Source organism: Puma concolor, chromosome A2 (genome assembly GCF_028749965.1).
Source record: "Puma concolor isolate L17-30 chromosome A2, mPumCon1.1.hap2, whole genome shotgun sequence".
NCBI classification, from domain to species: domain Eukaryota; kingdom Metazoa; phylum Chordata; class Mammalia; order Carnivora; family Felidae; genus Puma; species Puma concolor.
The window spans coordinates 160,732,968-160,760,641 of record NC_141668.1 but is presented as its reverse complement, the minus strand read 5'-3'; the positions used below and the strand labels follow the sequence as shown (position 1 = coordinate 160,760,641).

General features: G+C 44.4%; 2 protein-coding genes across 2 annotated transcripts; both read left to right on the top strand.

The window, feature by feature from the left end:
* Positions 1-10,015: 10,015 nt before the first annotated feature.
* Positions 10,016-10,966, top strand: LOC112852344 (olfactory receptor 7C1-like). The gene has a single exon (XM_025915831.1). It carries the CDS (start codon positions 10,016-10,018, stop codon positions 10,964-10,966), a length of 951 nt encoding a protein of 316 aa, XP_025771616.1.
* A 14,824-nt stretch (positions 10,967-25,790) lies between these two features.
* OR7C2 (olfactory receptor family 7 subfamily C member 2) lies at positions 25,791-27,165 on the top strand. The gene is given in 2 exon segments (XM_025916166.2): positions 25,791-26,784; positions 26,786-27,165. Coding segments are annotated over 2 exon segments (990 nt in total). The 5' UTR covers positions 25,791-25,845; the 3' UTR covers positions 26,837-27,165.
* The last annotated feature ends 509 nt before the right edge of the window (positions 27,166-27,674 follow it).

The window sequence follows — 27,674 nt, the reverse complement described above, 5'->3', positions numbered from 1 at the left end:
TGTAACTAAAAGGTATATAGTTACATATAGAGTTTCAGTTTCAAAGATGAAAAGAGTTCTGGAATGGATGGTGGTGATGGCTGCCCAACAACATGAATGTATTTAATACCGCCGAGCTGTGCACTTAAAAATGGTTAAGATTGGGGGGCGCCTGGGTGGTTCCGTCGGTAAAGTGTCCAACTTCAGCTCAGGTCATGATCTCAGTTTGTGAGTTCGAGCCCCGCGTCAGGCTCTGTGCTGACAGCTCAGACCCTGGAGCCTGCTTCAGATCCTGTGTCTCCCTCTCACTCTGTTCCTCCCCTGCTTGTGCTCTGTCTCTGTCTCTCAAAAATAAATAAATGTCAAAATATAAAAATAAGTGGTTAAGATGGGGGCGAAATAGGTGATGGGGATTGAGGAGGGCACTTGTCATGGTGAGCACTGGGGGATGCATGGAATTGTTGAATCACTGTATTGTACACCTAATCTAATGTAATGCTGTACATTAACTATACTGGAATAACATTAAAAATAAAATAATAAAAATATAGACAGTGAACAGAAAAAAAATGGTTAAAATGGTAAATCCTGTTACATGTATTTTAGCACAACAAGAAAATCTTTAACTAAAAATATATATATTTGAATCTTTTATGCACATTGCCTTGAGATTAGCACCTTCTGTGAATTGTCTCATTTAATTTTTTATAAAAGTCCATTTGGGGGCGCCTGGGTGGCGCAGTCGGTTAAGCGTCCGACTTCAGCCAGGTCATGATCTCTCAGTCCGTGAGTTCGAGCCCCGCGTCAGGCTCTGGGCTGATGGCTCAGAGCCTGGAGCCTGTTTCAGATTCTGTGTCTTCCTCTCTCTGACCCTCCCCCGTTCATGCTCTGTCTCTCCCTGTCTCAAAAATAAATAAACGTTTGGGGCGCCTGGGTGGCACAGTCGGTTAAGCGTCCGACTTCAGCCAGGTCACGATCTCGCGGTCCGTGAGTTCGAGCCCCGCGTCGGGCTCTGGGCTGATGGCTCAGAGCCTGGAGCCTGTTTCCGATTCTGTGTCTCCCTCTCTCTCTGCCCCTCCCCCGTTCATGCTCTGTCTCTCTCTGTCCCAAAAATAAATAAACATTGAAAAAAAAAAAAAAAAGTCCATTTGCCGAGGTAAGTAGTCTTATGAGTCTCATTCCACATTTGCAGAATGGGGCTCAGAAGGGTGGAATGGTCTACCCAACATTGTGAACTGTTGTGAACCCAAAGGGATGGGCTTTGATTGGAACTCCTTCAACGTGTTTACAGGCCTCTTGCTCTAGCCTGGTCATTCTCATCTAGGGGGGATTTTGCCTCCCAGGATACTTGGAAGGATCTAGTGAAGTGTTTGGTTGTGAGAACTGGGCAGGTGCAATTGCCCCCCTTGTCAGTTGAGGCTAGGAATGCTGCACAGCACCTGCTGTTCCCAGGACAACCTTCATCACAAAGAATTATCCACCACAAATGTCAACAGTGAGAAGGTTGAGAAACACAACACTAGACCAGCACCTGTCCAAATTTTGTATGTATGGGAATCATTTGGTTATCTTCCCCAAATGCAGATTCTGATTGGGCAGGGCTAATATGAGCCCAGAAATTCCACATTTATCTAGCTTCCCGTTGTTGATGCCATAGGTCCTGGTTCCATGCCCACTCTTTGAGTATCAGGGCTGTGGTCCATACAACTCAATAACAAAAAAAGAAAAGAAAGAAAAGAAAAGAAAAGAAAAGAAAAGAAAAGAAAAGAAAAGAAAAGAAAAGAAAGAAAACAATCTGATTTGAAAATGCACACAGAGGGGCGCCTGGGTGGCGCAGTCGGTTAAGAGTCCGACTTCAGCCAGGTCACGATCTCGCGGTCCGTGAGTTCGAGCCCCGCGTCGGGCTCTGGGCTGATGGCTCAGAGCCTGGAGCCTGTTTCCGATTCTGTGTCTCCCTCTCTCTCTGCCCCTCCCCCGTTCATGCTCTGTCTCTCTCTGTCCCAAAAATAAATAAAAAACGTTGAAAAAAAAATTTTAAAAAAGAAAATGCACACAGGAACTGAATAGACATTTTTCCAAAAAAAAAAAAAAAACATCCAAATGGCCAATAGATACATGAAAGGATGCTCAACGTCATTAATCACCAGGGAAATGCATATCAAAAAGCCACAATGAGATAGCACTTCATCATCAAAAAGACAAGAGATACCAAGTACTAGTGAGGATGTGAGAAAAGGGAACCCTTATGTACTGTTGGTAGAAATCTAAATTGGTTCAGGCACTATGGAAGGCAGTATGGAGGTTCCTAAAAAATATTAAAACTAGAACTACCATATGATCCTATAATCCTGCCTCAGGGTACATATCCAAAGGAAATGAAAACAGGTTATGAAAAAGATATCCTCACTCTCATGCTTATTTATTGCAACATTATTCACAATAACCAAGATATGGAAACAACCCAGTGTCAGTGGATGAATGGATAAAGAAGATATGGTATATATGTTCAGTAGGATATTATTTAGCCCTGATAACTAAAGCAATCCAACCATCTGCAACAACAAGGATGGACCTTGGGGACATTATGCTGAATAAAATAAGTTAGACAGAAAAAGACAAATACTGTATGATTTCATTTCTCCTTGGAATCTAAAAAAAAAAGCTGAACTCATAGAAACAGAGAGTGGAACGGTGGTTACCAGGGGCTGGAGGGTGGAGAAGTTGGGGAGATACTGTTGAAGGGTACAAACTTGCAACTGGAAGATGAATAAGTTCTGGAGGTCTGATGCACAGCATAGGGATTATAGTCAACAATACTGTATTATAAACTTCAAAGGTTCTAAGAGACTAGATCTTAATGTTCTCATCACAAAAATGTAGTGATAATCATGTAACAAGTTAGAGGTATTAGCTAATGCTGCAGTGGAAATCATATTGTAATCAACGCATTGACACCTTAAAGTTATACCATGTTTTATGTTAAGTATATCTCCATAAAATTTTGTTAAAGAATAAAGTGGGGGTGGCTCAGTCGGTTGAGCGTCCGACTTCGGCTCAGGTCATGAACTCACAGCTCATGAATTCGAGCCCCGCGTCAGGCTCTGTGCTGACAGCTCGAAGCCTGGAGCCTGCTTTGGATTCTGTGTCTGCCTCTCTCTGCCCCTAACCCACTCGCATTCTGTCTCTAGCTCTCTCAAAAATAAATAAACACTTTTTTTAAAAAAAAATTTTAAGAATAAAGTGGGAACTTCCTAAATACTCCCTTCAGGCATAGACTTTTTCTACCTGGATGTTAACATCATAGGGAAAAGTCTTATAGTAGCTTAGTTTGTATTTTCACATGTTCAGACGAGACTACCCAGAGACCTTCTAATAAAAATAAAATATTCTACTAAAAAGATTTAACTCACAGCTGAAGAGATTGAAAGATATAGGGTGGTTGAAATCGGAATCCCCCGAGGAATTAAAATTAGGGTCTCCAAGGGATATTTGCCCATCCGTGTTTATAGTGACGCTATTTACAATAGCCAAAACATGAAAGCAACCCAAACATTCTTCGATGGATGACTGGATAAGCAAAATGTGATGCATACATACAGTAAAATATCATTCCACCTTAAAAGGAAGGAAATTCTTGTACTTGCTATAACATGGATAAACTTCAGGATATTATACTAAGTGAAATAAGGTAGTCACAAAAAATACTGTGTTTTTTAGTAGTGGACTTGTGGGGGTTTTTTTTGGTTTTTTGTTTGTTTTAATTTGGGTATAGTTGGCATTAATTTCAGGTGTACATCTTAGTGATTTGACAAGTTTATACGTTATGCTACATTCACCACTAGTGTAGTTATCTGTCCCAATAACATCACTATTACAAAAAGACAACCTACCGAATGATGGAAAATGTTTACGAGTGACTTATCTGTTAAGGGGTTAACATCCAAAATATATAAAGAACTTATACAACACAACACCAAAAAAAAAAAATCTGATTAAAAATGGGCAGAGAACCTGAACAAAAATACTCCATTATTCCATTTATATGAGGTAATTAGAGCAGTCAAATTCATAGAGACTGAAGGCAGAATCGTCATTACCAGGGGCTGTGGGCAAAGGGGAGAGGAGGCCTTTTTCAACCGGGACAGAATTTCAGTTTTGAAAGACAAAACTGTTCTGTGGGTGGATATTGCTGATAGTTGCACAATAATGTGAATGTACTTACTACCACAGAAATGTGCACTTAAAAATAGATGAGTTGGAGGTGCCTGGGTGACCCCGTCGGTTGACCTTTGGACTCTTGATTTTGGCTCAGGTCATGATCCCAGGGTCATGGGATCAAGCCCTGCATCAGGCTCTGAGCTGAGCATGAAACCTGCTTAAGATTCTGTCTCTCTGTGCCCCTCTCCCCTGCTCACTAGTGCTTTCTCTGACAAAAAAAAAAAATGGATGAGATGGTAAATTTTATTGTGAGTATTTTTTTTAAGTAGGCTTCATGCCCAGCACGGAGCCCAACACAGGGCTTGAAGTCACGACCCTGAGATAAAGACCTGAGCTGAGATCAAGAGTCAGATGCTAGAGGCGCCTGGGTGGCTCAGTCAGTTAGGGTCTGACTTGGGCGCAGGTCATGATCTCATGGTTTGTGAGTTCAGGCCCCGTGTCAGGCTCTGTGCTGACAAGTCAGAGCCTGGAGCCTGCTTCAGATTCTGTGTCTCCCTCTCTCTTTGCCCCTTCCCTGCTCATTCTCTCTCTCTGTCTCTCTGTCTCTCTGTCTTTCTCTCTCCCTCAAAACTAAATAAAACATTTAAAAGAAGAGTCAGATCCTCAACCAACTAAGCCACCCAGGCACCCCTTATTATGGACTTCTTATGAAAACTTAAAATAATGTTTTAAAGGAGAAGAATAGGTCAAACACAGAGCCCTTTACATGGGCAAAATATACATCTATAAATCTGGAAGAATATACAGAGAATTTTGATTGTTATAACATAGAAATCTAGAGCATTTTTTAAGTCTGTATCTCCAGATAACTTGTACATGGAATTTTTAAATTCACAAATAAAATTAGAAACCTGAGACACTGAAAATGCAGTAAAACCTTGGATTGTGAGTAACTTATTCTGTGAGAGTTCTGCAAGACAAGCAAACACTTTTTAAAATTTTTAACTTGATAAACAAGAGATGTCTTGCAATACGAGTAGTACATGATGCCGAATGTCACATGATCACAACTGAGCCAATGGTTCTTGAAATTCACTTTGAAATACAAGTGCTTTGGATTACAAGCATGTTTCCAGAACCAATTAGGCTCGCAAACCAAGGTTTTACTGTATTCTTTTTAAAAATATATTTAAAGAGTATATTGTTAAATTTTTATTTAAATTCCAATTGGCCTAGCGGCGCCTGGGTGGCCCAGTCAGTTGAGCACCCGACTTCGGCTCAGGTCATGATCTCACGGTCCATGAGTTCGAGCCCTGCATCAGGCTCTGTGCTGACAGCTTGGAGCCTGGGGCCTGCTTCGGATTCTGTGTCTCCCTCTCGCTCTGGCCCTCCCCCGTTCATGCTCTGTCTCTCTCTGTCTCAAAAAAAATAAATAAACGTAAAAAAAATGTTTTAAAGTAATAAATTCCAATTGGTCTTAAATGTAACTGTATTTCTTCTAGTCTCCACACATTTTTTTTATTACAACTGAATAAGAATGATGATCAGAATAACAATCAAAATAACTACATGGACACCTTGGTACCTGAAATCCAACTGTTCCTGCCATTCAAAATTCAAGAACTAAGTAGGTCTGGATAGTGAAGGGTTATTTGATTTTTGTTTGCCTTTAAGATTTTATTTTTAAGTAATCTCTAAACCCAACATGGGGCTCGAACTTACAACCCCGAGATCAAAAATCACAGTGCCTGCTGACTAAGCCAGCCAGAAACCCCTATTTGTTTGTTCTTTTTAATCTCTTCTTTAAGAGATACATGCTGAAGTGGCTTGAATATTTATGAACAAAGTTATATTTTATCTGGGAATTGCTTGAAAATAATCCTCTCATGGTAAATAGTAGAGTGGCCTGGTTCCTGATGAAATAAGACAGGCCACAGGCTAACAATGGTTAGAACTCAGTGAGCACATGAGCACATGGATGGGAGTTCATTAGACTCTTCTTTCTACCTCTGTGTGTTTGGATTTTCCATAATAAAAAAGGTTTTTAATGATCCCAATGGGAGGGGACACATTCTTCTGACATCAGAGATACCCCCAAGAGGACACAACTGACTGAAAATTTTCCCTTTTGATTCCAGTCCCCAGATTCCTAGCAATTGTACTGCCCTAAGATTACAATGGAAAACGTTACTTAAGAGGAACCTACGAGAATTCAGCATCGAGTTCAATAAACTGCCCCTCACCGTCAGCCCACAAATCTGAGGAAAGAGAGAAACTTCCTCACGCCTCCTAGAAACATCTCCCTGGTCCAGGGATCCACGCCTGGTGCCATTTCCCTGCCACCTCCACCCCTCATCTGCCTGGGAAGATGAGATTCACAAAACAGGTCCTGTAGGTGACCCCGTCTGAGTGGGAAGAACAACATAGCACATTCTTGGGAAATGAAGTAAACAGAAGGAGCAGTTTCCCCAGCTGCACAGTCAGGGGTAAGGAAACTGGGAAAGTCTAGACATTCAAAACGATTCAATACAGTTGAAGCGTCTAACTGGCTCACCAAGAAGGAAGCTTCAGGCATAGCGGTTGCCTCTCTATTAGCATGTTCTTCATCCTGGGCTTGGTCCAGCATTTCCACGGCCCTCTCCCACCTTCCTGGGAATTATCTTCCTCATAGTTCTCTCTCTGAGGGCGGTGGGGGAGGGTTGGGCTTCGCCTAACAGGGTACACAGTGCCCGGTCTCCCCCTGCTCACCTTACGGGCACTTGCACATCAGAGGGACCACACTCCTTGCAGACTCATGCACCCAACAAGCATCCACAGCCACCTTCAGCTGTCTCTGCCAGGTGCATGAACAATGGCAACCTTCTCATTCTGCCTGTTTCTACAGAGATGAAGCGAGACCATTCAGAAGAGATTAGCACGGTTCCTGCACCTTGTAAGTGTTAATCAATGTTAGTTACTGTTGTGTTACCTAAAACTCTTCAATGACTTCCATTTGTACTTGATATAAAATATATAATCACTAACATGTCCTAAAAGTCACCCCCCCAAAAAAAATCAGTTACTATTTGTAGCATTCCCCCCCCCCCCCCATGCCCAGCACCTTCAATGAGCCAGACCCTGGTCTGTGTATGTTACAGTGTTATACAATTTTCAGTAGGATATTTTTCCTCTTATGTATCTACTTATTGCTGGAACTAGGGAAGAAAATGATACATGTTTGTTTGTTAATTTTGTTATGTTTATTCATTATTGAAAGACAAAGCACAGGGGCGCCTAGGTGGCGCAGTTGGTTAAGCGTCCGACTTCAGCCAGGTCACGATCTCACGGTCCGATCTCACGGTCCGGGAGTTCCAGCCCCGCGTCGGGCTCTGGGCTGATGGCTCAGAGCCTGGAGCCTGTTTCCGATTCTGTGTCTCCCTCTCTCTCTGCCCCTCCCCCGTTCATGCTCTGTCTCTCTCTGTCCCAAAAATAAATAAACATTGAAAAAAAAAAAAAAAAAAAGAAAGACAAAGCACAAGCAGGGGTGGGCAGAGAGAGAGGGGGACACAGAATCCGAAGCAGGCTCCAGGCTCCGAACTGTCAGCACAGAGCCCAATGTGGGGCTCAAGCTCACGAACCACGAGATCATGACCTGAGCCGAAGTCGGAAGCTTAACCGACTGAGCCCCCCAGGGGCCCCCTACATGTTTGTTTTTAAATCCAGCCTTATCAGAATGACTTCTTAGCTGTCACAGTTTTCAAACTGATTTCGTGTAAACCAATTCTATCCTCTGAAAAGTGTGATCGATTTACTTTTCCCCAAGACATGAACGTGTCTTTGCTTTTTCTTCTTTGGTTATTTGGTTTGAAACTTCAGAGCAGTGCTGCATACTGGCAGTGACAGGCACACTTGTCTTCTGTATGATCTTCATGGGGATTCCTCAAATACTTTCCGGTCAGGGTTGATATTAGCTGATGGTCAAGGAAACCATTTTACCACAGTTCAGAATATTCTATTTACAGTTTCCTCAGAACTGTTTTCAAGCAGTATCTCTAGCATTTAAAAAGATGATCCTGGGCCATTTGGGTGGCTCAGTCGTTTGAGTGTCTGACTCTTGATTTTGGCTGAGGTCATGATGTCATGGTTTTTGAGTTCCAGCCCCACCCCTGCATCAGGATCTGCACTGACAGTGTGGAACCTGCTTGGGATTCTCTCTCTCCCTCTCTCTCTCTCTCTGCCTCTGTCTCTCTCAAAATAAGTAAAAAAAATATTTTTTAAAAGATAATCTTAAAATAATTTTTAAAAGATAATCTTAAAATAATTTTTAAAATATGATCCTACTACGGGCACTTGGTGGCTCAGTCGGTTGAGCATCTGACTTCAGTTCATGTCATGATCTCATGGTTCATTGGTTTGAGCCCCGCATCGGGCTCTGTGCTGACAGCTCGGAACCCAGAGCCTGCTTCAGATTCTGCATCTCCCTCTCTCTCTGTCCCTCCCACACTTATGCTTGGTGTCTCTCGCTCTCAGAAATAACTAAACATAAAAAAAAAAAAGGATGATTATATTTGGATGATTTTTTCCTACTCATTTGCTCTATGACAATCAATAAATCAACAGTATGAAATGCTGACTGCGTTCCAAGGTTGAATGCTATCTGGTCATGGCATTTGGTTTGCTTGATAAATTGCTGAGTATATTTTATTGCTATTGTCTCTGAGAGTTTTCCTAATATACTAATTAAAGAGATTAATCTGTGCTTTTTGTTGTCTTGCTGCTATTGTAGTGGGCTGTTAGTTTTTGTATCATGATTAAAATAGTTTCAGAAGACTCACTGGGACGTTTATTTTCACATGCTTCCAAATAATTTTTATTTATGGCAAGTAGGTCTTGTGAGATTTCAAAATTAGTAATTTGGCATCCTTTCTGGGAGGTAAAGTTGGTTGATGACTCAGTTTCTTCTTTGATGATTGGCCCGTCATACATTTTAATTTTTTTTTCAACGTTTATTTATTTTTTTGGGGACAGAGAGAGACAGAGCATGAACGGGGGAGGGGCAGAGAGAGAGGGAGACACAGAATCGGAAACAGGCTCCAGGCTCTGAGCCATCAGCCCAGAGCCTGACGCGGGGCTCGAACTCACGGACCGTGAGATCGTGACCTGGCTGAAGTCGGACGCTTAACCGACTGCGCCACCCAGGCGCCCCAACCCGCCCGTCATACATTTTAAATGGTCAAGCAGAAAAATATCAGGACATTACCATAGCTTATGTAAATTACGCAAACAGATCTTAGCCTCTTTTTTTTAATGTTTATTTATTTTTGAGAGAGAGAAAGCACACCTGTGCGAGCAGGGAAAGGACAGATGGGGAGAGAGAGAGTCCCAAGCAGGCTCTGTGCCACCAGCACAGAGCCCAACGAGGGGCTTGAACTCATGAACCACGAGATCATGACCTGAGCCGAAATCGAGAGTTGAACACTTAACCGACTGAGCCACTCAGGCACGCCTGGACCGTAGCCTTTTCAATCTGTATTAGAATAATAATAACAATTATGCTTTTATTCCAAAGGCATTTGAAAGTAAAGTATGAATTAATGCAAAGAAATCTGAGAGGGCTAAGGCAGGGTAACCAGGTGTCAGTACAGCTGAACAACTTGAGGTCAGCTTTGAGTGCAAAGTTAGTTTTCGCGGGTAGGTTAGCCAGCTGGTGGTGGCAATACAGGGGATTTGGCGGCCTTTGGAAGGCCCAAATTGACAAGCAAAAAAGAAGAGACCACTGAGTAAATAATTCTGTCCTCAATATCGGATTCAAGGTAAAGGTAATTATGTTTCTGAGATGCCTGTTGGTTACCAATTTAGTCTTGAAGGCTTCTTGTGTTCTTAGCAGACACTCCTTTAGATGGAGCCAAGAAACCACTCAAGGCTTCCAGTGTTTCTCCTCTTGGGACTTTCTGAGAAGCCAGAGATTCAGTCTGTTCTCTTTGGGCTGTTCCTGTCTTTGTACCTGGTCACTGTCTTTGGCAACCTGCTCATCATCCTGGCCATCATCTCACACTCCCACCTCCACACGCCCATGTACTTCTTCCTGGCCAACCTGTCCTTCTCGGACATCTGCTTCACCTCCACCACCGTCCCGAAGATGCTGCTGAACATCCAGACGCAGAGCAAAGGGATTACCTACGCAGGCTGCATCGCGCAGATGTATTTCTTCACGGTTTTTGGACTTTTGGACAATTTACTCCTGACTGCAATGGCCTATGACCGCTTTGTGGCCGTCTGTCACCCCCTGCACTACACGGTCATCATGAACCCTCGGCTTTGTGCCCAGTTACTCGCCCTGACCTGGCTCATCAGCGCTTTGGGGGCCCTTCCTGAGAGTTTAACCATGCTGCGGCTCTCTTTCTGCGCAGTAATTGAAATCCCGCACTATTTCTGTGAACTCCCTGAGGTCCTGCAGCTCGCCTGCTCGGACACCTTCATCAATAATGTTGTATTATACATTGTGACAGGCATGATGGGCTTTGTTCCTCTCACTGGGATCCTTTTCTCTTATTCCCGAATTGTCTCTTCTGTGCTGAGGATCTCAACGGCGGGGGGAAAGTATAAAGCTTTCTCCACCTGCGGGTCTCACCTCTCAGTGGTGTCCTTGTTCTATGGCACATGCCTGGGGGTCTACCTCAGTTCCACCTGGACACGTGCCTCCCAGACAGGGGCGTCTGCCTCAGTCCTGTACACCGTGGTCACTCCCATGATGAACCCCTTCATCTACAGCCTGAGGAACAGGGACATGAAGAGGGCCCTGAGAAAGCTTCTCTGTAGCATGTCGTCCCCCCAGGGGCAACAACAATGACCCTGTGCCAGGACAAGTGTGATCAAGGGCAACGGAACAGAGCGCTTAATAGTGAGGACTCTAGAATTTCCCTGACGGGGTTTAAAGGCTGGTGCCACCCTTCAACAGATGGTGAGCTTGAGAAAAATGCTCAACCTCCCTGTGCCTCAATTTCTCCATGGACCTATAACAGTGCATGCCTCATAAGGGTGACAGAAGGATTAAATAGAATAATTTCTATTATTCAGCACAGGGAATGCTAGAGGCAAGTCCTAAGCAAACGTCAGCTCATTTTTTTATGATGCTTCAGCTTTTTGTTCCCGTACCATTAAGCTGGTTTCTCTTCCTGTGCATTGTCCTCCATTATGGCTAAGTCATAAATCTCAGTGTCCCCAGGAAGAAAGAGACTTTGATGTAGGGCAGAATTTCTCAACTTTGGCATTATTGATATTTGGGGCTGGATCATTCCTTGCTGTGGGGCTGTCCCATGCATTGTAGGATGTTTAGCGGTATCTCAGGCCTCTAAACACTAGGTGCCAGGAACATTGCCAGCCAAGTTGCAACAATTAAAAATGTCTCCAAATGCCCCACAGACGCCAAATCACCCCCACTTGAAAACCACAGGGGAGTGTCTTGCAAAGAGGAAGAGAACCTACGAAAAATCCCAAGGGCGTGTGCTGAAGGATGAAAAGGAATAAATGGGGGATTATATCTCTCACCTCTTGTTTGGGAATCTTGGGAATTAAGATCACATTGTTTGGTCCTGAATAAAGTGGGATGGCTCTAGCAGAAGTGGAAGGTCTATGCAGTGTGATCAACCTAAGAGGGACACCGGGTTTCAATCGCAGCCTCCTTGGCTCCTATGGGACTCCATGGGTCCCACAGAAGGGTCACGAGGTTCCCAAGGGCTCAAAGAGAGACAAAGAAGACTGAGCTCAACATCTTCAGGTTGGAAGCTAGCCCCTGAGATGAGAGATCAGATAATTCCACCCAGTGTCTGCTGTGGACAGCCATGGGATAGATGGATGACTCATGATGATTAAAGTTCAGCAGGGCTGAAAGGGGCTAAGTAAGTTGGGGCTGGGTCAGTAGGAGAGGACCACAGAGGTGGTCCACACCAAGAGAGCAAAGCAAAGGTTCATTCACCTTGACGCGGGCAGAGGCTACCATGAGATGCCCCGTGAAGGCTGCCATGGCCAACGGTAGTCAACTCGGGTGGCAGGTTCAGTGACTTTCATTTTGTTACTATCATTATAATTATTGTGTGGCAGTGAACTGACATCCAGAGGGATCATACATTTTTTTACTGTGGTCAAATAAACACAGTATAAAATTTCTTATTTTGACCCGTTTAAAGTGTATAATCAAGGGCATTAAATATACTTACAGTATTGTGCTACCATCACCCACTGTGTAGTTTCAGGACATTTTCATCACCCCAAGGGGGACCCTTCAGCAGCCACTCCCCATTTCCTTCCCCCTCCAGTCCTCGGAAACCACCAATCTGCTTTCTGTCTCTATGATTTGCCTGTTCTGGATATTTCATGTAAGTGGAATCATCCAGTATATGACTTTTGTGTCTGGATTCTTTCACTCAGCATAATGTTGTCAAGTTCATCCACGTTGTAGTGTGAGTCAGTGCTTTGTCTTTTTCATGGCTGATGAACAGGTAAACTAAATGTGCTGTGTTCATACGATGGGACCAGACTTTCATATACCAGAGAAAACTCTGTTCTATTCCCTCAAAGCAGGGGATGACCTTGACAATGATCTGTTTGTTTTTATTCCCTTTAACCAATCACTCCTCAAAGACTTTTTTGTGGACTGCCCCCCTGTGGTCCAAGCAGTTCTGATCTCAGTCTCTTTTCCTTTTTGACATCCATCATTCTCATAATTATGTTTGCAGCAAGAGGCTCATGGGAGCTAACTTCAGGACGGTCTCTAGGGACCCCAGATATTCACACACACACACACACACACACACACACACACACACACATCCCCATGGGCTCTCTTCCCACACTGACTAGGGCTATGAAACCCATAGGATATGACAGAAATGTAAGCCTTCCAAGGCTTACAAATGACACTGAGGCTTCGCCCTTCACTCTCCCCCTCATTGCCGTTCTCTGAGGGAAGCTGGTGGCTACGTTGTGAGGACACTCAATCCGCCCATGTGTGGAAAAGCGCACACGGTCAGGGACCGAGGCCTCCTGCAAACAGCCGGAAGCAGACCCTCCAGCCCACACCGGGCTTTGCGATGTTGGCACACAAACCAACATTCGACCCACGAGGCCATGACAGACCTCAGACCAGAACTTCAGTGAAACCATTCCCGGACACCTGACACAAAGAACCGATGTTGACCAATGAACATTGATTGGCGTTTTAAGCCGCTTACTTTGGGGGATCGTTCCATGCATCAAGAGAAAGGGAACCTCCACAATCTCAGATAATCGCACGGGATTCTCAAAAACCTTTCTCTCCCATGATTAACACATCACCTTCGTCCCAATTAGCTCCAGAACATGTAAGAGATGTTTGGTACCCAAGATGGAAGTACCACCTGGGGAGTCTGCCCAGATGCTGTGGCTGAGAAGAGGGATGGGGCCGACTCTGTCGTGTCCGCCCTCACCCCCTCTGGCTCACTCCCTACCCCCCCGTCACGCCTGCAACGGTGCACACCTTCACGTCAGCCAAGTCCTCTTGTGGCGTCTTGTCCATCAGCGGGCGTAGAGCTGATCCTCCCAAAAATGGAGGACACACCCCAAAATAATTATAAATAAACGCGCTGACTTTACGTAGCCCGGATGGAAAGAACTTTGCTCTCAAGTGGGAGAACTCCCGCATAATTCCCCCAATATGCAACAGAGCAAAGCAATCCCTGGCTAGAATACTGCCTTCTTCCATAGAGTATTAGAGAAAGGCCTGGATTGAGTCTCCAAAATGAAAAAGTAAACATCTGTAAATTCATCGCAGGACGTGTTTTGTAACATTGCCGTAAATCGTTCCTCAGATTCTGACTAAACATTTATCCATAAGGAATAACTTCCCTTCCCCCTCCAGATGCTCCCCACTCTCCCACTCTGTTTCACTAATTGCAGTAGCATCATATCTGTGCCTCAGTTACCTTGCGTCTGCAACGGTTGTTCTTAAATTGCAATACTCAAGACTGAAATCCATATTTCAGACGTGAGATGGTAAGAGTATACTCTAAGTTGCCCAGGGGGGCTCCTGGCTGGCTCAGTCGGTGGGGCATGCAACTCTTGATCTCGAGGTTGTGAGTTCAAGCCTCACCTTGGGTGAAGAGATTACTTAAAAATAGCCTCGGTGGCTCGGTCGGTTAAACGTCCGACTTCGGCTCAGGTCATGATCTCACGGTCCGTGGGTTTGAGCCCTGCATCGGGCTCTGTGCTGACAGCTCAGAGCCTGGAGCCTGTTTCAGATTCTGTGTCTCCCTCTCTCTCTGACCCTCCCCTGTTCATGCTCTGTCTCTCTCTGTCTCAAAAATAAATAAACGTTAAAAAAAATATATTAAAAAATAAAATAAAATAAAGGCGCCTGGGTGGCTCAGTCAGTTAAGCGTCCAACCTCAGCTCAGGTCATGATCTCGAAGTTCGTGGGTTTGAGCCCTGCATCAGGCTCTGTGCTGACAGCTCAGAGCCTGGAGCCTCCTTCCGATTCTGTGTCTCCCTCTCTCTCTGCCCCTCCCCCACTCATGCTGTGTCTCTCTCTGTCTCTCAAAAATAAATAAATATTTTTAAAAAGATTTAAAAAATAATAAAATATTTAACCCTTCATCTTCCTTGTTCCTTCCTGGAATATGGTTGTGATTGTTGGAGCTCCAGTCGCCATCTGTGACATGAAGTGACTTTAAGTTTAGGAAGCCCAGGTTTGAACAGCAGGTATGTTCTAGAGCCAAGAACTAGACTTTTGATTCTAAAACCTATACTCTTCACCCTTTACAACCCTTTCCTCAATACACACACACACACACACACACACACACACACAGCTGAGACAGAAAACAAGGGAGGCTTTGGTGTTTCCTAGAGCTTCTCGTGTTAAGAAGGCCCTTTTGAGTGCAGAGAAAGTTCTTGCCGTGTGAGCTCAGCCCCAAGCACAGGGAGCAGATAGTCCAGATGATAGCAATGCTTATTTTACTGATGGTTCCAAAACCAAATTCCCAATTCTTCTCTGTGATTGCAACCAGATAAAATTAGATAGTGCCAGCAACATGTAAATAGAAGAAAATAAACGGGGAGAAATGAGCAGATTGAGCCATGAGCCACCAGCAGAAATCAGCGGAGGAAACTTGCTTTGTTGGCATTTCTTTCCTTTGGCCGACAGCGTGGCAAAGTGAAATCCCCAGTGCTCTGCTTCTGCTGTGTGTGGTCCCCCGTGGGCCTCAGCCTCCATCTTATTGTCACATCAGCTAAATCCAAAGTGAAAATGCAGAGCATCTCACTCTGGCATGTCATCTGGACTCGGGACAGTCTGCTCGGGATGCTGAGTCCATAAAGTGAGACACTGATCAGGAGAGACGCGTGGTCGCCTTGATGGTCTGTATCTGGTGGACATCACATGGCTGCAGGGGAGGACACAGATAAGGTCCCTCAGAGAGCAGCCCCCAAGGTGGACTCCAAGGCAAGCCTCGTAGCGGGTACCAGGTCCGTGGCCAAAGTCAGCAAGGGGGTGCGTTTTCTCTTCTATCACCTCTTCCCCGTCTTGCTATTATCTCAGAGCCCCATGTTGCCTCCTCTTTGCAAACACGCTCTAAGTCCAATGGAAGCGGACGTGAAACAGTGACAAACCAAAGAAAAGAAAAGATTAAATGTAAAAGATTCGGTGCATTGTCTCTGGAGCTGCCAGACTTCTTGGGCGTGCAAAAGAGGCACGGCTGTGATTTTCTTTCGAGTGCACTGCCCTGCCACCTAGAAGGCAGCAACATGGAAAACCATCAGACTGGCGGCAGGGATCGTGGTGAGACCCAGGAAAAGCGAGACGGTGTCGCACGCACAGGCTCCCCTTCCCAATCTCTGCCCAGGAGATGTCTGTCACAGGGGGCAAGTCTCCTCAAGCAATCAAGCCCACGTCTCCAATCTGCGAGTTTCTGAGCAGGACAGAGAGTCTGGCCCAGGAAGCCTTTGGGCCTTGGCACTATGGAAGGATCTAGAGCACCTGCCATCCAGCGGTATCTGCCCTGATCCCGCCTGCCTGCCTTCTGTCCTTTATTATTACCATTGAGTTTTTCATTTTGAGATCTAAAATAAAATAATATAAAAACTTTTTAAAAATTTGTCTGGGACAAATTCTTGGGTAACATAACCTGTGGTTGCCGGTGTTTTTAGCAGAAACCCCACATTCCTAGTACTGCGGAGGTCAGGAAGAATTTTACTATCTCCCACATGAGCTAAGGCCAAGCTGGGGTCTTAGGAACAGAGGGTTCAGTGCGCCCCAGACCTGGAGAAGTTGGGTTTGAGAGCACTCCTGTCAAATGGAAAGCCAGAGGAAAGAGCACCGGGTTGGGCCGCAGGGAACCCAAGTGGGAAACGCAGACCGTGGGAGGAATTTGTGAGGAAACGTGCCCAGACGGCTGGAGGGGGGTACACAGCTTGATGCAGCGCAAATGTGGGTGTGCTGCCCGGAGGGGATGCGGTGCTGGGAGGGGATGGGCCGACTTCACCACTCGCGCTGCAGAGCCTTGAGGAAATCCAGCACCCCCGAGGGTGAGGGGAAACCCGGGCGACCAGAGGAAACCTCCAGGTGTTGAGGCACGAGGGCCCTGCAGGGGAATGGGGCGGCCCTGAGCTGAGGGGAGGCCTGGAAAAGAAACAAAGTTAGAGGTGTGTGGCTGAGCCGGCCAGAGGCCTGGGGACACCGCGTGCGGCTGATACCAGAGGAAAAGCAAAGGAAACTCAAGGGGAAAGATGCGCCCCTCCACCCAGTGGAAGACACAGTCCCTGCATTTGAACCAAGGGGAAACACGAGGGCGCCCAGAGGGAGGGGAGCACACTCCACCTCCACGGATGACTCTGCATTGCAGGGAAAGCCTAAAAGGAAAAGTCTGGCTACCAAGGGGAGGGCTTAGGCTGAGAATTGGTGCACGGGGCCTGGACCAGGGTAAGGCGCCCAGGACCCAAGGAGACACCCCTTACATTTTGTTCCTCGAGTACCTTCCTTTCCTAATCCTGGTCCTGCCCCCCATGGGGCCATCCCTGAGCTAAAAGAAAACCCTGGGGGGGAAAGAGAGGAGAAATGGGTTTGCATCCGACCTTCTGGAAACGTAAGGCATCAGAGGGGAAACACAAGCTGAACCGCTGGTAAATTGCAGACAGCACCGGAGAAAATAGTGCTCACCTAGGCTGCCCAGGAATCCAAAGAGGAACCCAAAGAGGAACCCGATCCCGTGCATGTAGGCGTGGCAGAATTCACTCCTGATTCAGACCCACATATTGCGCAGTCACGGGCACACCTGGGCACACCTGGGCACCTTCAAGTTCAAAGCCACGGCTGAAATTACCACATGCAGTTCTCTTACTCATGACTCTCTGGCTTCCCACCAACCCAGGAAAGGAGAATGGCTCATCTTACCGGTTAAGTAGAAGGGACCAGGCTTACACAGCCTCGCCCCTCCTTTCTCCTCCCACACCCCGGTCAAGGCTGCCACAGTTTCATCCAGGAAGCCTGCATTCCTTACATTAGGCTTCAGTCTAGTGTAAGGAGGTGGTCCAGAAGGGTTACTCCCAGGTATCTTAGTACGGGAATTGCTTGTCAGGCTATTGGAGCCATCAGCACAAGAACCAAGGAAAGGCTCATGGCTGGGTCTCCGCTCGGCTTTCTCCTAGAACTAAGGTTTGAAGGTCTGTACATTGACTTTAATGGGGTACATTAGCATAGGATGGAACTCTGTTGGAAAGAGGGGTCAGGATAGTGGATGGGTCTGACAGTTAGATCAACCGTGGTCTGGGGAGATTGTGCAGAGCCTGAATAATGTAGACATCACTGACCTTCTAGTAGGCGAACCCCACTATCATAAAATAAGCCACATTCAACTTTTCTTTAATTTTACAATGTTATCAGCTCCTTCTATGGAAATCTATTAAGAAGGGTGAGCAGGGGCGCCTGGGTGGCGCAGTCGGTTAAGCGTCCGACTTCAGCCAGGTCACGATCTCACGGTCCGTGAGTTCGAGCCCCGCGTCGGGCTCTGGGCTGATGGCTCAGAGCCTGGAGCCTGTTTCCGATTCTGTTTCTCCCTCTCTCTCTGCCCTTCCCCCGTTCATGCTCTGTCTCTCTCTGTCTCAAAAATAAATAAAAACGTTGAAAAAAAAAATTTAAAATGCTTAAAAAAAAAAAAAAAAAAAAGAAGGGTGAGCAAACCACGACCCGTACACCAGATCCAACCCATGGCCTTTTTTGTAAAGATGTTTTACTGGAACACGGTGTAGTGGGATGAATGGTGACCTCCAAAAATGATTTCCAGCTTCCAGTATATCCATCGATATCCAACCGATATTTGCACCAAAGATGTCTCAAGAATTCTTTGTTGGTCCTCAGCTCCGAACCCCAACAATTGTCCACATCAGCTTTAAAGGGATGAATGTGTTTACTCCAAATGAAAAAACTAGATAAGTGGACTTGGGCAACTTTTGCAAAGGAAACTCTACCTGTGCAGCCCAACAATAAGCAATTTTTTGACACTCCACCAAACACGATGATCTATTTCCACCCTTCTTCCATGTAACTATGGGATACTTGTTGGGAGTTGGGTGTGGTCCAGATCCCTGTTGACAGTCCCAAATCAAAGCGCTTGAGACTCACAGAGTCTTGAAAAATATGCCTGTTTATGCCTTTGGTAGACAAAGAAATTCTATGTCAGATGTTGAGGAAATGTTCATGAAAGAAGACAGTGAAGGTCAGGCCCATGGAGAAAAGAACACCACAACTTAGGGGCTCCTGGGTGGCTCAGTCGGTTAGCATCCAACTTCCACTCAGGTCTTGATCTCACGGTTCATGGGTTCGAGCCCTTTATCGGGTTCTGTGCTGACAGCTCAGAGCCTGGAATGGGCTTCGGATTCTGTGTCTCCCTCTCTCTCTCTGCCCCTCCCTCACTTGTGTTCTCTCTCTCTCTCTCTCTCTCTCTCTCTCTCTCTCTCTTTCTCTCAAAAATAAACATTAAAAAATAAAAAATAAAATAAAAAGAGCACCACAACTTAGAGCCCATGGGATGTCATACACATAGCTGACATCCAAGATGCTCCCAAGAGGACAAGCCTAGAAGAAAAGTTCTTTTCCACTTTGACTCCCTCACCCATGGGAAACAAGTTGCCCAGAGAATAGAGTAATAATAGAACAATTAACTTAATGAGAATTGTCAGAATTCAACCTCTGAGGACCTAGAAGTAGTAAATATGCCCTTTCCTCCCCTCACTACAGCTCAGCTGTCCCAGGAAGGAGAGAGTTCAGCTGCGCCCTTTCAGAGAACAGGTACCTGGCACCCCTCCTGTCCTTTCTTGGAGCTAAGTTGAATATCTGTCACCCGGGGAAGACAGGACACACAGAGCTAGAGGTGCCCTAATGCTATCAGAGTATCTGCTGTGGGAAACAAGCGTGGAGACGGGCGAAGCTCTTGGAGGCTGGATTTGGGGTGAGAGTCCACTTACTTAAAACATTCTACACAATTCCATTCCTGTGTCTGTCGATTTCTCTTCCCCTCAGGTTTTTGGAAGCCATGATAAGTGCCTCTGTTCTCTTCTACCAAAGACACTCTCGTATTCTTTCATCTGGAAAATCTTCCTCATTTATTCATTCAAACAACAAATATACCCTGGGATTCCACACCGTTAACACTTAGGAGTCCATTCATACATCTTCTGGTATATCAAGTCACTTAATGTTCCGGGTCTCAGTTTCCGTATTTGGAAAGTTAGGATAATTGCAGTATCCACTTCAGGAGGTTAATATGAGGTCCTTAAGAGGTCCTCAAGAAATTTTAGCTAATTTAATGAATGCATTGCTCTCATTTATTATGTATTTGCAAGTTTCCAGTCCCTATTCCTGGCCATTTATATTTGTGTTAACATGTGAAATGCTTGTGATCTATTTTCTAACGGATGTCACTGTACATATGAACACTGCTGGGGGAGTTTTCTCGCGCGCCCACTTTCTTTTTTTTTTTTTTTTTTTTTTTTTGCTAATTTTTATTTTTGAATAATGTTGCATTCACAGAAAAGCTACAAAAATAGTTCAGCGTTCCCATGGTAATGAAAACGTTTTAGAACAAGATAGAAGCAATGATTGCAAAACATGCCAGTATACTTTCGTGCCACCGAATGTCACTTTAAAATGGCTACTGGTCCTTGCATATTTGTTTTGTATCCACTGCATTACGAAAATCATACTCAGTTAAAAGGTCGGCCGTCAATTCACACCCTGCCACCAATCCATGATCTTCCAATGATGAAGAGTTGTGTTTTCCATACTTAGCTTCTCTTACTTCTGTCTTTTTCTCCTAGAATTGCATTGGTTGTAATTTTCCACGTGTTGATAAGCAACATCCCAAATAGTAGACTCGCTTTTCTTTAATACTTAAAGGGGGAATTCTTTTATGATTCCTGCCACGGGACCCTCCCCAGGGCATTTTTGGAGGTGAGCTTTGTTCATTTAATTCCCTCCTTCATTTTGATCTGTTATCCTTCTGAATCGACTTCTAACACATATTTTCCCAGAAATAAATTCAGTTCTTCGAGATTTCCCAACTTTTACCATGGAGTTATAAATATTATCTTGCAAAGATGCGTGTATCCTTAAACCTGTGTCCGTTTTGCTCATTCCTAATTGTAGGCAGTTCTGTTCTTTTTCTTTCTTTTTATCCCTTTCATTAGACTTCTGTCTAATTTTGTCTGTATGTTTGCTTTGGGCAAAGAATTGATCCTGCAATTTCTTTCTCAGTTGTGGAATTTTTCTTCTAATTCCCTAACTCTGCTTTTACCTTACTTTTCTGCTTGACTAATAGGCTTTTTGCTTTATTTTATATTTTAGTCTCAACATGTTCAAATCTTAAAGTGTTTTATTTCTTGAAGATAGACCACATGTGTGTTCATTTGCAGGTTTTGAAAGATGTAATAGAAGAAAATGAATCCAAAAATCAGGATTCAGGGGCGCCTGGGTGGCTCAGTGAGTTAAGCGTCTGACTTTGGCTCAGGTCATGATCACACTTCATGAGTTCAAGCCTCACATCAGGCTCTCTGCTATGAGCCCTCAACCTGCTTCAGATTCTCAGTCTCCCTCTCTCTCTGCCCCTCCTCCATTCATTTTCTCTTTCTCTCAAAATAAATAAATAAACTTTTAAAATTTTTTCAAATTAAAATCAGGATTCATATTACCACTCAAGGATGATCCCTGTCCACATTTTGTGCATCTCCTTGTAGCTCATTTTTTTCCTTGGGTTTGTGCCAATATTCTCAAACATTTATTGCCTTTTTTATATTTTCTTGTATGAATCCTTAATATCCCGTAACTTTTCCCAGTTAATACATTAATATTTCTATGATTTATAGTTAGACTTGGTAAGTTAAATATATTACATTTTGTCAATCAAATCTATTATTTTTAATATTCTAATTTTCTGTACAGCACATTTTATTATTAAGAGCTTTTTCAATTAATGGTACAATTATTGATATTTTCTTCTTATTTCTCTTCTCTTTCTTGGATTATTTCCAGACTTTTTATTCAGAGAGAACTTCTATTTTCAAAGATTACATATTTTCACTATTAATTTATGTTATCTATATTTTTTATTTATTTTCTTTCCATAGCTTGTATGGTCTCTTGCTCCACACTTAACATTAAACATTGAAATCATAGGTGACTCTTGATCTCAGGGTCATGAGTTTGAGCCCCGCGTTGGGTGTAGAGCTTACTTTTCTTTGTTTATTCCAAGTTTTTATTTAAATTCTAGTTATCATATGGTAAAATTGGTTTCGTGTGTAGAATTTAGTGATTAGCCACTTACATATAACACACGGTGGGTGTAGAACATGCTTTAAAAAAAGTAAATATTAGAATCACAAAATTGTACGCCTGAAACTAGTATCACGCTGTATGTTAACTGCCTGGAATTTAAACAAAAACTTTTTTAAAAAGAAATTTATCAGGCAATGTGGAGATCGGATTTAACATTATTTTTTCTAAATTGTTAATCACTAAACACTTACTATGCTTTCAAAGACCCTCTAAGGTATCTAGGAATTAAAATGCTAGTTAAGTTGATGAAAATATGTTTGTGTAACCTAAATTATAATGAACATCTTATTAAATTACAAAACTCCAAGATTATTCTTGGACAGAATTCCTTTTTTTTTTTTTTTAATGTTTATTTCTTTTTGAGAGAGACAGAGCATGAGTGGGGGGAGGGGCAGAGAAAAAGGAAGCAGGCTCCAGGCTCTGAGCTGTCAGCACAGAGCCCCAGGCGGGTTGTGAGATCACGACCTGAGCCTAAGGCTTAAGCCCTTAACTGACTGAGCCACCCTGGCGCCCCTCTCGGAAAGAATTCTTTGAAAGATATGAAGAACTGAGAATACCAACTCTTACCATCAATTTGAGCAGGGTTGTGGAATTTCATACCAATGCAATAAGATCCAAAGATAAATAGGTGTTGTAAGTTTGTATTATTTGGAGAAAGTATGTAAATATTATAAAAAAACTTAAAATTTTTAATAAAATCCAGGGGCGCCTGGGTGGCTCAGTCGGTTAACCGTCCGACTTTGGCTCATGTCATGATCTCATCATTCGTGGGTTCAAGCCCCACGTCAGGCTCTGTGCTGACAGCTCAGAGCCTGGAAGCTGCTTCGGATTCTGTGTCTCCCTCTCTCTCTCTCTGTCCCTCCCCTGCTCATGCTCGCTCTCTGTCTCTCTCTCTCTCTTAAATAAACATTTTAAAAATTTTTTAATAGGGGCGCCTGGGTGGCTCAGTTGGTTGAGTGTCCGATTTCTGCTCAGGTCATGATCTCACAGTTCTTGAGTTCAAGCCCCACATCAGGCTGTGTGCTCACAGCCCAGAGCCTGGAGCCTGCTTTGGATTCTGTGTCTCCCTCTCTCTCTGTCCCTCCCCAGCTTGTGTACTCTCTCTCTCTCTCTCTCAAAAATAAATAAACATTAGGGTCACCTGGGTGGCTCGGTCAGTTAAGCGTTCGACTTCGGCTCAGGTCATGATCTCACGGTTCGTGGGTTCAAGCCCCACATTGGGCTCTGTATTACAGCTCAGAGCCTAAAGACTGCTTCGGATTCTGTGTCTCCCTCTCTCTCATGCTTTGCCTCTCTCTCTCTTTCTTTCTCTCTCAAAAATAAACATTAAAATTTATAAATAAATAAATAAACATTAAAAAAATGTTTTAAATAAAATATGGTAAGAGGATAAATTATGAGTATTCTTGTATGAGTATACAAGAAAAATTTGGGAGATGTCAGATATGTTTATTACCTTGGTTGTAGTGATACCAGGCATGAAGCATATGTCCAAACTTACCAACACGCATATATCAGAAAAGGGCAATTTTCTGTAACCAACTATAGTTTGATAAAACTAAAAAGAAAGGACAAACTTAGGTGAAGAAAAAGCCAATATTGAGAAAGTCTAGGACACTGTAGTCGACTGATGACTAGATAAAAAAGATGTCAGGTATACATACAATGGCATATTACTCGACCGTAAAAAAAAAAAGAATGTAATCTTGCCATTTGCAACAGTGTGGAGGGATCTAGAGGGCATCATGCTAAGTGAGATAAGTCAGTCAGAGAGAGACAAATACCATATGATCTCACTCCTGTGTGGAATTTAAGAAAGAAAACAGGGGCGCCTGGGTGGCTCAGTCGGTTAAGCGTCCGATTTTCAGCTCAGGTCACAATCTCGCGGTCTGTGAGTTCGAGCCCGGTGCGGGCTCTGGGCCGATGGCTCAGAGCCTGGAGCCTGCTTCCGATTCTGTGCCTCCCTCTCTCTCTGCCCCTCCCCCGTTCATGCTCTGTCTCTCTCTCTCTCTGTCTCAAAAATAAACAAACGTTAAAAAAACAATTAAAAAAAAAAAAGAAAGAAAACAATCAGGCGGGGCGGAAAGAGCACAGCACACCAAGGAGCAGACTCTTAACTAAAGACAACACACTGATGGTTCTAGAAGGGAAGTGGGGGGGGGGAGGGGGGAGGGGTGTAACAGGTAATGGGAATTAAAGAGCACGCTTGTGATGAGCACTGAGTGGTGCACAGAATCGTCGAATCACTATATTGTACACCTGAAACTAATGTAACATTGTACTTTCATTAGACCGGAATTTTATTTTTTTTTTTCAATATATGAAATTTATTGTCAAGTTGGTTTCCATACAACACCCAGTGCTCATCCCAAAAGGTGCCCTCCTCAATACCCATCATCCACCCTCTCCTCCCTCCCACCCCCCATCAACCCTCAGTTTGTTCTCAGTTTTTAAGAGTCTCTTATGCTTTGGCTCTCTCCCACTCTAACCTCTTTTTTTTTTTTTCTTTCCCCTCCTCCATGGGTTTCTGTTAAGTTTCTCAGGATCCACATAAGAGTGAAAACATATGGTATCTGTCTTTCTCTGTATGACTTATTTCACTTAGCGTAACACTCTCCAGTTCCATCCACGTTGCTACAAAGGGCCATATTTCGTTCTTTCTCATTGCCATGTAGTACTCCATTGTGTATATAAACCACAATTTCTTTATCCGTTCATCAGTTGATGGACATTTAGGCTCTTTCCATCATTTGGCTATTGTTGAGAGTGCTGCTATAAACATTGGGGTACAAGTGCCCCTATGCATCAGTATTCCTGTATCCCTTGGGTAAATTCCTAGCAGTGCTATTGCTGGGTCATAGGGTAGGTCTATTTTTAATTTTCTGAGGAAACTCCACACTGCTTTCCAGAGCGGCTGCACCAATTTGCATTCCCACCAACAGTGCAAGAGGGTTCCCGTTTCTCCACATCCTCGCCAGCATCTATAGTCTCCTGATTTGTTCATTTTGGCCACTCTGACTGGCGTGAGGTGATATCTGAGTGTGGTTTTGATTTGTATTTCCCTGATAAGGAGCGACGTTGAGCATCTTTTCACGTGCCTGTTGGCCATCCGGATGTCTTCTTTAGAGAAGTTAGACCGGAATTTTAAAAAAATAACGTAATATTTTGAAATCAATAAATAAAAAACTCTAGAGTGGTACATTTATAAATGCAATTTTGGTGGAATTTCTATTTAGGCGTTGATAATACAAATGAAACGTAAATGACTATTAACAACAATAATATTGGTTATTATTTTTTTATGAGAAGGCGCACCCATGGTGCAGAGGATCTAAGATATAGAAATCGTGGAAAGGCAGCACAGTGAAAGAACCTCTCAGAGGTTGGATGATCTGCCTGGGGTTAGGGAATTGCCCATTCCCACAAGCACCGAGCACAAAGTGAAAAGCAGCCCCCGTGGATGGCTGCTTAGGGATGCAGGGGAGCACTAGAGCAGTGCTCCCCAAACTTGGGTGTGCATCAGATCCCCAGGAGGATTTGTCAAGGCCCAGAGTGCTGGCCTCACACCCAAAGCATCTGACTCAGTAGGTCAGGTGGGCCTGAAAATGGGCACTTCTAACAGGTTCCCTCGTGATGTTGATGGTGCTGTACAGGGACCATAACTGGAGAACCACTGATCTTAGGGACAATTTTCCCAGGTAGCGATGGTAACCACAATTTGTCAGCAAAGAAAGCCAATCATTAGCCAAAACAAACGACTTCATGATTCCCCTGGGTTTGGATTAAGGATATTTCGGTCATTCGGGGGAATGCTTATTTGGAGTGAATCGTGTCTTGCTTTTTGTCTCTTTCTGGACAAGGCCAGTAGCCCCATGGAAAGAGGAAACCAAACAGGAGCTGGACACTTTCTCCTCCTGGGATTCATGGAGAAGCCTTTCTTATTTGGGCTATTTCTGTCCATGTACCTGGTCACGTTCACTGGGAACCTGCTCCTCATCCTAGCCGTCAGCTCTGACTCCCACCTCCACACCCCCATGTACTTCTTCCTGGCCAACCTGTCCTTTGTAGACATCTGCTTCACCTCCACCACCATCCCGAAGATGCTCTGGAACATCCAGACGCAGAGAAAACTTATCACCTGTGCAGGCTGCCTCAGCCAGATATTTTTTTTCATCGTGTTTGGATGCCTGGACAATTTACTCCTGACCGTGATGGCCTATGACCGGTTTGTGGCCATCTGTCACCCCCTGCACTACATGGTCATCATGAACCCCCAGCTCTGTAGGCTGCTGGCCGTGGGGTCCTGGTGCATCAGTGTCATGGGCTCCCTGCTCGAGACTTTGACCCTTTTGAGGCTGTCCTTCTGCACAAACATGGAAATCCCACACTTTTTTTGTGATCCTCCTGAAGTCCTGAAGCTCGCCTGTTCTGACACCTTCGTCAACACCATGGTGGTGTATTTTGTGACTATTGTCCTAGGTGTTTTTCCTCTCTCTGGGATCCTCTTTTCTTATTCTCAGATTTTCTCCTCCATCCTGAAAATTTCATCAGCCAGGGGCAAGTACAAAGCCTTTTCCACGTGTGGGTCTCACCTCTCGGTGGTCTCCTTGTTCTATGGCACTGGCCTCGGGGTCTACCTCAGTTCTGCAGCGACTTCATCCTCTAGGACAAGTCTGGTGGCCTCGGCGATGTACACGATTGTCACCCCCATGCTGAATCCCTTCATCTACAGTCTGAGGAACAGGGACATGAAGGGGGCCCTGGGGAGACTCCTCAGCAGGGCAGTGCCTCTCAGTGTTGGGGGACCATTACAGGATTCTCATGAGTAACTGGGCACACAATCCTGAGGACCAGAAATCTTAGTTTCCTTTGTGCATTATTTTTTAAATATTTTAAATGTTTGTTTTTGAGAGAGACAGAGTGCGTATGCATGCAAGTAGGGGAGGAGCAGAGAGAGAGGGGACAGAGGATCCCAAGCAGGCTCTGTGCTGACCACAGAGACTGCCATCGTGGGCCTCGAACCCACAAACTGTGAGATCATGACCTGAGCCAAAGTAGGATGCTTAACCGACTGAGCCACCCAGGCACCCACCCCCTCTGTGCAATATTTTTATTTTTCCTAACTTTATGTTCTAGAGCAAAACCTTATTTTTCCAAATTTTATGTCTTAGAGCAAAACCTTCCGTGTTTCTTTCCTGCCCTCTATTTTTCTTCAGGTTGTGCCTTGGATTCCTTTTTTCATTTTGTAACCAGTCGCTTTAACTTTATATGAATAGAACCTATTTTCTCAGTTAGCTTCAGTAATGGTCTGGATTTCTTAACAGCTGAAATCGAATCCCATGTGTTTAATACCTACCTTCAAAGTGATGGGATGTGTGCCTATTTTGGAAACATTTAGAGAGATGTTTTCTGGGGTTACATGAATGGAATCAAGTCAAAGATATGCCTCCAAAACTAGGAGCAAATAAACATCTGTTGTTTAACCACCCAGTCTGCGGCCCTTTGTCGCGGGAGACCTAGCAAACTGCCACACCCCGCTCCCACGAGGAGCTTTCTGCAGACACAGACCATTGACCACACCTTAGAGGCAGAAATTCCGGTTTGAGACTGGGATCCCCGGCCAAGCTCCCCAGGGTCAACTGTGGAGTAGGATGCTTTATAAGCTTCTTGCCTTTGCCTGGACTTTTTCTAGTTTCTGACA